This window comes from Lupinus angustifolius, chromosome LG20 (assembly GCF_001865875.1).
Source record: "Lupinus angustifolius cultivar Tanjil chromosome LG20, LupAngTanjil_v1.0, whole genome shotgun sequence".
Lineage (NCBI taxonomy): Eukaryota > Viridiplantae > Streptophyta > Magnoliopsida > Fabales > Fabaceae > Lupinus > Lupinus angustifolius.
In genome coordinates this window covers 16916204-16924995 of record NC_032028.1, presented here as the reverse complement: position 1 = coordinate 16924995, position 8792 = coordinate 16916204, and the positions used below count along the sequence as shown (strand labels likewise).

General features: G+C 31.3%; 1 protein-coding gene across 1 annotated transcript; it reads right to left on the bottom strand.

Moving 5' to 3' along the window:
- On the bottom strand, positions 1642–2724 carry LOC109335708 (uncharacterized protein At2g29880-like). Its single transcript, XM_019571859.1, has 2 exons — positions 2363–2724; positions 1642–2263 (listed from the first exon to the last, which is right to left on the bottom strand). Exons 1-2 carry the CDS (start codon positions 2708–2710, stop codon positions 1928–1930), a joined length of 684 nt encoding a protein of 227 aa, XP_019427404.1. The 5' UTR covers positions 2711–2724; the 3' UTR covers positions 1642–1927.

Below are 8792 nucleotides of genomic sequence, written 5' to 3'. Positions count from 1 at the left end.
AAATAAACTATTTATCATAAAAATATTAAATATTGAGTAACTACTTATTGAATTTTAAAACCATCTACTTTTTGCATGAGCAATCATGTTGTAATCAGATATAATTATTAGGGAAAAAATTGTATACAAATACTCCAAATTATTTTGCAAGAAGTTACTATAAATTAATTTTTTTCTTTAATTACTCACTAAATGTTAATTATTGATGAAATTGGTCTTTGCATAAATATAATTTTAAATTAACAAATTAAAAATGTGAAGATCTTTTCATGACATTGACATGATTTTGATGAAGACACAAATATCACAAAAAGAAAGAAAAAGGAAGATGTTGAAGACAAAGAAGATCAAGTTTCAAAGCAAATAGAGTCTAATGCTTTGTCTGGTTTATGAGAGAAAGTGAGAAGAAAGAAACATGTGAGAGAGAAAATAAAGAGAAAGAGAAAGGTGAGAAAGAGAGTGGATTTTCATATTGTTTGGTATGAGAAAAATTAAAGAGAAAGAGAAGAGAATAGAGAAATAATGTTATATTTTAAAAGACAAAAATACCTTTTAGTAATAAAGAATTGAGAAATATTATTATAATTTTAATTACAAGTTTTAAAAATTCTAAAACCCAGTGTATCAATTATAATAAAAAATTATTTTAGATTTAATTAATAATTTTTCAAATTTCTTTAATGGTATTTAAAAATTATTTAATATATATATAGTTAAATTATTTTTGCTCCACTAACAATTTTTATGCTAGTCTTCTCATGATATCAAGCAAAGTCATTTTACAAGTTTAAATAGAATGTGTAGTATATAATATAATACTTGTAATGTCTTTATAAGGGGGTCCAAAATGCACTCCAACCACTAATTCATTGTTGCAAGGTTCTAATATTATGCATTATGTCATATGAGTATATCACAACAAAATAATACATATGACAATATGAAAGTGGGAAAGTTTCACTAGGCTATATATTTTGGTTATGTCATAGCAGTATATAAACCAAAAATAACATATTTCAAAGTATATATTGCTAAGTTTTGAGTAGTTGCCATCTCCTGTACTTGTAATGCACTAAGGAAAATTGATCCCTCCTGAAATTGTAATGCATTAAGCAAATTGTGTCTCCTTTATACTTGTTATGTGTGATTGCATATGCATGTATTTTAATAGTACCAAACCTGAATAAGAAGCATAAGAGTTAATTGAGTCTAAAAAGTTGGTATGAGCATAGAATTATAGGCATAAGCATCTCTAACAAATACAATTTTAAGAGTAGAGGCAAATAAAAAAATCCAAGCAAAAGCCACATTGATATACATAGATTACCTCATTTCTTGTTAGTTTTCCACCTCCTTAATATCACATCCAAGAGTACAGGCAAGCAAAGGAATCGAAGCAAAAGCCACAAGAGTAAGGATCATATTCTAAAGTCCTTTCACTTGATCTTACTGATTACATTACAAAATATTATCATATAGATAGGTTTACTTCCCAGTTTTATCATATTCCAAAAATACATGATATCAAATATGTTAGTGGTATCCACTCTCATTCATCATCTGAATCAGAGCTTGCATGTGTATGTGGGGTGGAACACCAAAAAAGTTGGCGCTTCTTTTGCTCATTAATGCATAGATATTCATAGCAGTGCATGCGATAGGGATCAATCACATCTAATTCAGTCAGTAAATCCCACACTGCTGCTTCACTATAGACACACAACCTAGTATGTTGGATGATGTTCAACTATTTCTGAAAAATTTCATTTCATTTCTCAATAGTTGTTACTTGGCGTTCAGCTATGACCACATGACGGTCAACTATCACCACTTGACGGTCAGCTACATCATGCAATTTATCATAAATACAATAACCTTTATTCAAAGCATCAGCTACTAGTCCAAGTCCACTTGACATTTTCTCCAATCAACCCTCCACTAACTCAATCATTTGCGCCTTACGCTTTATTCCTTGGGAGCCTGATGTCCCAGTAGTATGATGTGATTGTGCATGAGTTGGACTAAGGGATTCCAAATTCAAGGGTGAAAAATTCCCTTCATCAAGCTCATCAACAACTTGTTCAGACAAAGAAATGTCATCTTGAGCATCATTCAAGTTAATGTTATCATGCTGCATTTGTGGGGCTCTTTGCCTAGTAGTTGTAGCTCGTTTTCCTGTCGCTCGATCAACCCCAAAAAGCTCCTTTAATGTGTCATAGTGCTTTATTTGCATAGTTCTCCACTTAATAGCTTGGGGTTTATCCTATCATAAAAGATGGGTAGTTATTAGTTACTATATTGCACTTAGTAATAAACAATATGATGGACCCCAAAATTTCAAGAATAAGAAACATGATTCTACCTTTATAAAATCTTCCCATACATCATCCTCAACCTCAAACCTCTTAGTCATCAAATTCCATACAAATCCACTTAGATTGTTGAATAGATCATATGATTCAGCAAAGTGTTCTTTCAATGTTCTCATTCGGTTTTTTATGTGTTGTTTCATCATATTTGGTGCAATAGCATGCTGTAAAACATTGATCACATTGGAATATGCTTCAGATGTCCATGACCCATCATGCATATTTCCCTTTGTTAGCTCCTCAGTGAATGCATTCATAAACACTTGGTCCATCTCATCAGTCCACCTCAAGACATCAACACTCTGATTAGGACCTGTAGTTTGAGCTTTCCCCTTTGGCATCTTTCAACCTACACAAGCATATGTTGTAAGAAAATAGAAGAAAGTATAATGGGAGTCCAACAAAATGAAAATAAAAATATCATGCCATATCATTACTAAAATCAAACGAATTACATGGCATCTTAACATACAAAATATCTAAATGGAAATCAACATAAATCAATAATATAGTCTATATTTTGAAAAGACTGCAAGTTACATGAATATAAACATTAGAAGCATGACACAACAACATTAAACTTGATAAGCATTTCACATTTCATTTGCAATATTGTCCCTTAAAAGTTCTCATTCTCTGTAGTCTTCATCATGTTGTTATGTTTGAGATCCATCTATGTCTTGTTCAAGCAATTCATGATGGACTTCCGCAATTAAGGATCTATCATCATCTACCCCCTTAAAAAGTTATGTAGTATGCAACAAGCAAGTACTATGTCCTTTATTATTTCAAATGAATAATGTGGTTCACTGCCACTAGATATAATGGGAAATCTTTTTTTGAAACACCAAAAGTTATCTCTATGACATTTTTTAGGGAAGAATGTTGATGGTTGAATAGATCTCTAGAATTTTGTGGGCCACGAGCAGAATACTCCTTCAAATGAAAATGCACACCTCTATATGGTGTCAATAATGTATGTTTTAGCATAAATCTCGCATCCCCAATATAAAATTTTCCTACAAACTTATATACAGATTATAACTCAACATATTAACTAACACAATTAAAGTGCATATCACTTTCTAGAAAAAAATACATTAACCTTCCACTAACCTTTCAAAAAAATTTAAGGGATCTTCCCTACTTAAAGCATCTTTTAATATTCTAGAGTCAAAAGTTATCCTTTCCCAAACATAAGTGAATTTCATGTCAAAATCACATGCGGCAAATACGTTTTGTGTGGGAAACTCTTTCCTCCCACGAAAACAAGGGGCTTTTGCCCTTTGTGCCTTCACCCGAATATGTGTACCATCTATAGCTCCAATACATTCCTAGATTCATACAAAATTTTAGCAAGTTAGTTATACAAAGAATGTATATGATTTAAATAATCACAACTCAATAATATACAACAACACCTTGAAAAATGGATAGAATATGCTTTTGTTGAGTATTTGTGCAGGGACATCTCTACCCGATGGTTGGACCAAAAACTCTCCCTCTAATGAAATGATAGCATGCAACACATTATAAAATTGGCGACTAGCAGTCTCTCCAAAGCGATGGTAGAGAAAATGCCACTGTTTTTAACATTTTGTCCTACAATTTGTAAGAATTTTGCCACTTCCTCCTCTAATGTAGACTGTATGGTATCCTTTACTATACTAGTACCTCTTAGTTTTTGACATAAGCGCAAAAAGGCTTGAGAGTCCATGCGTATAACATCTCGACACCATCGTCTATGTACTAGAGAACTCATTAGCTCACGACGCTAATGATCTCTTTGTGTAGAATCACTGACTCGACTATGTCGACATATGGATAAAACTTCAAGAAAATGCAATGCATTGTTCATTGCATAATAGGATAATAGCACCTATATATTGCCTCATTTCCAACTCTTGGCAAGTATAATTAATCATTGCATTTGTGCCATTTGAATATCAAATATTTCGTCTATGTCCAAGTCCACCTCGTTTATCAATTCCATTGGGTCATCATTAATGACCTCTTTGGCATTATCTACATCCATCACTCTCTCCATGTGACAATATGAAAAATATCTTTTACACATGAGTAAAAAATTAACACATATTTGACAAATATACGGAATATATGCATAATATGCTAACCAACAACTTGTAAAATATGAAAATTGACAAGGTCACCACATATTTATATGGAAAAATAATTGTATACTAACCAGCCTCAAACACAAGTAGAATTTGTTAGGAAAAGGTTACCAAAGGTACTCTTAATAAGAAATAAAAAGTTATAACTCACAACACAAACTTCTCAATATTTAAAGACTCGTGACAACTTACTTCAATGCATAAAAATCCTACCATTCTCATTTCAAGAGACAACATATACTGATCGTCCATATGTAACAAGCAATATGAGCATATAATGTTTAGTGTCTGTCTTTGTGCATGTTATCATTCAAAATCCAAATAGTCACATCTTAATGTCGTTAAAAGAATAACGAAATATCTTAAAGGCAAACCTGACGTGAGATTATGGTATCCAAAAGGAAGTCTATGTGATTTGGTGGATACTCGGATTCAGATTTAGTTGGATGCAAAACTGAAAGAAAAAGTACAAGTGGTACTTGTCATATTATAGGAAATGTTCTAGTCTCATGCTCTTGTAAGAAGTGAGTCTGTGTTGCTCTAAGTAATGTTGAGGCATAATACATAGCATCAAGAAGTTGTCGTGCCCAAATATTGTGGCTTAAACAACAATTGCGAGATTGTGGATTAGACTTAGGATGCATTCCCTAAAATGTGATAATACTACTGATATAAATCTCACAAAGAATCTGGCGATGTATTTCCAAACCAAACATATTGATATAAGGCATCACTTCCTTAGGGACCATGTCCAAAAGAAAGATGTACTCTTAGAGTTTGTTGATAAACATGACCAATTAGCAGATATCTTCACTAAACCTTTGGCTAAATTAACTTTTTTATAAAATTAGACCAAAATTAGGCAAACTTGATGAAGCTTACTTTTCCGAAACATGTTTATATGTTTCTATATTTGCTTCAGTGTGTTTATCTCATGCTTACTTATGATTGTACTTGTTTAAAATTGCTTATATTTTACATTTTTTGGGTATGTAATTGATTGTTGCACATGAATAACCTATTACCAAGCATCAGATAGCCTGAATATCTCAAAGTTGAAGACTATAATCGATTACCATCCCGAGTAACTGATTAATTTTGAAACAAAGAGGAATTATAATCAATTACTCTAGAGAATAACCAATTATACTGCTTTAAAGTTCTGAAAACTAGACAATTTAAACCATTATAACTGATTACTTACACTACATAGTATTTAAAGAAAATTTCCATTTTTCAAACTTCATATTCCTCATTTAAAACCTCTTCAACCGTGGTACCCCCCCCCCCCCCACCAATTCGAAAAACTGCCATACTCAAGATCGTACATGGTGCATTTTAGTGTACCTCTTGTTGGGGAGTCTAAGATCGTATTCAATGCTCGGGATAATAAGATTGATGTGGATGTAATACACAAAATGGGATTATTTCAAGATATCACCGGAATGATTTACATGCATCGCATTGATCAACAGTCTGTTCATTCTGAAAATCCCTTTGCTGACCCTCCTACACAACAACACTCTTCATTCCATATTGAGTCATCGTCATATGGTTCTATTCCTTCCAATCAAATGATCATGGATGAATGCTCTTGATGTTGTGAATGAACTTGTCCAAGTGGAACTTCGTCGATTGTCGAGTCAATTGGATTATATGGATTTGGATGTTGAGCATGGTGAGCCAAAATCGTAGAGTAGTGTGTCTAGGATTTGCTTAGTTTGTCTGTCTTTTATGTTGGTGCTATCAAACTTATTGGATGTTATTTGTTTTGTTTTGTAATTTGCTTAACTTTAACTTTTTTCCATGTATGAACTAATTACACTTTTCTGCTTATTAATGCTATAGAATTTCAATTTATTTCATCATCTTATAGCATTTGCAATTATTAAAGTTTACACTGCTTATACTGAATTATGACAATGACTTTCAAATAAGTCAAAACTTATCTTTCTATCCTTTTGTTATATCTCTCTATATATATATATTGCTGGAAACTTAGATTTTCCTTCTTTTTGATCTAGTCAAAAGGGGGGGGGGGGATTGGAGTTTATGTTTTTATGTCAAAACCATTTCAGGCACAAACTTAAACGCAAAGGGGGAGCATTCAAGATAAGAGGAGCATACAAGTTAATCATGTCAAAATCTATGAAGTATACTGATATCAGAAAAATTACAATTTCAAAATGTGTTGGTCTGTTATCATCAAAAGGGAGAAATTGTAAAGAGGATCTTATTCCTAACCTTGACACGGTTTTAATGAAGACACCAAGATCACAAAAATAAGGAAAAAGGAAGAAGATGTTGAAGACAAAGAAGATCAAACTTTAAGGTAAATAGAGTCTAAGTCTTCAATAGGTACTTTTATCCTTTACACTCTAGCATGTTTAGTAAACAATGCTCAAATGGAAGATAAAACTATTTTGAAATAAAATTGGAAAACTCTTAGACAATGTAAACAATTTTCAATAAGCTAAGTAATAGGTTACTAGACTTAGGTAAGAGGTTACTTGAACTGTGTAACAGTGAGTAACAGGTTATCGAGACCGTGTACCAGGTTACCTAATTGAGTAAAAATTTACCCATCAACTTTAACGCAGTGGTATCGGTTACGGTAAAGTTTAGGAAATCGATTACGCTATGATGTAACGGATTACACAGAGCTTTTATAACTATATTTTTAAATCCAAACTGAACAACTTTCATCCAAACTCAATGAGTTTTATTCCAATTGTGTCTCAACTTCATAGAAGAGTATATTGGCTTATTGTAAGCCTATTTGAAGGCATTGAAACACCAATTTCAAAAAGACTTAACATACTTGTAATAAACGAATTTTACACACGACTTTCATATACAATTCTCTGAACTTTTCATGCAACTTTTGTTCTAAACTTTAAGACTTTTTTCTAAAATTGTTTTAAGTGCAAGTTCTAAAGTTTTTCAAACTTAAACACTTCTAAGAGCATTGTATACTTAGTGTATTGAGAGCAAGAGGATTACAAATTATAGAATTGTTATACCTTGTAAAGGCAATCCTTGCTCTAGAATTTATTCTTCAATCTTGTAAAACTTATCACCACAAGGAGTATGGTGAGAAGGGGAAAGAGAGGGTCTTTAATCAATTTTCCCAAATTATTATGAGCTTATATGAATCTCAATTCATTAGACAAAAGTTCAAATTTTAATGTAATATTTAATCTTTTAATTTTTTTTGCACACCACTTTTTTTTTAATGTTTTTAGAGTTTTCTCTTGTTCCATAAATGGTAGATTAACGTCGCATCATATGGTCTCATGTAAGTGTAGACTCTCCAAAGACATTTTTACATACAAATAAGTTTATGGATTAAATTGTGGTAATAATTAATAAGATATTACATTATTCTTCTCCAAGTAAGACTATAGTATGGAAATAAGAGAAATAAAACATTATATATTAATTATTTAAAGAACTTTACAATTAGAAAGTATATAATTGATCTAGAATGAGAATTGGAATTAGAATCCTATGCACTAGAAGTAGAGTTAGAATCAGATATATTTTTAAAACACAAACAACGTGTATGATAACAAACTACACCTCCCACGAGGGATAATAGAATGATACTACCGGCAATAATAGCAGACACAATCAACCCTGATTTAAGTATATGAAATGGACGATCATTGATCTTCTTTGGAGAAGCCACCATTGGAGCAAAAGCTTCATTTGTTGTATTAACAGAATAATCAACCTCAATACACGTTGCTACTGTTAATATGAAAATTGCTAAAACCACTACAGTACTTTTGCTCATTGTGAATGCCATGGAAAGAACATGACTGAAACAATTCCTTAATCTCTTATTTATAGTATAAATCAGATAAAAAAATTTACTAAAAATTAACTATAGATTATGTTCGTTTTTATTTGTCTATATTTTATTAATATATTTTTTCAAGTTTAAGGATATGAAATTGATTTTTTTTAATATAACTTTTAAGCAAAAATTTAGGGTTGCAATAGTTTCTTTTTTATTTTATATTTTTGATAGGCAAGCATTTTACTTTTCCAAGAAAAATATTCTTTATGAATGATTCTAAATTCCTGTACATGATTCTCCAAACAAATTCTTCTAATTATTAGATGGATATTTTTTAATGCTTTTTCGTTTCTCAAAGCAAACAAAAAAATAAAACTATTCTCAAAATAATGATATATTTACTTTTTTATTTAATAATATTTTTGATTTAAAATTGAAGTATCTCAAACTTGATGCTAGGTCATACTTGAAAATATCTTTTCC

Excerpts from the sequence above, each read along its gene's own strand:
- LOC109335708 (XM_019571859.1), bottom strand. The coding sequence starts at position 2,710 with ATGCCAAAGGGGAAAGCTCAAACTACAGGTCCTAATCAGAGTGTTGAT. Across the intron at positions 2,264-2,362 it reads TATGGGAAGATTTTATAAAG|GATAAACCCCAAGCTATTAA; the intron begins GTAGAATCATGT and ends CTTTTATGATAG.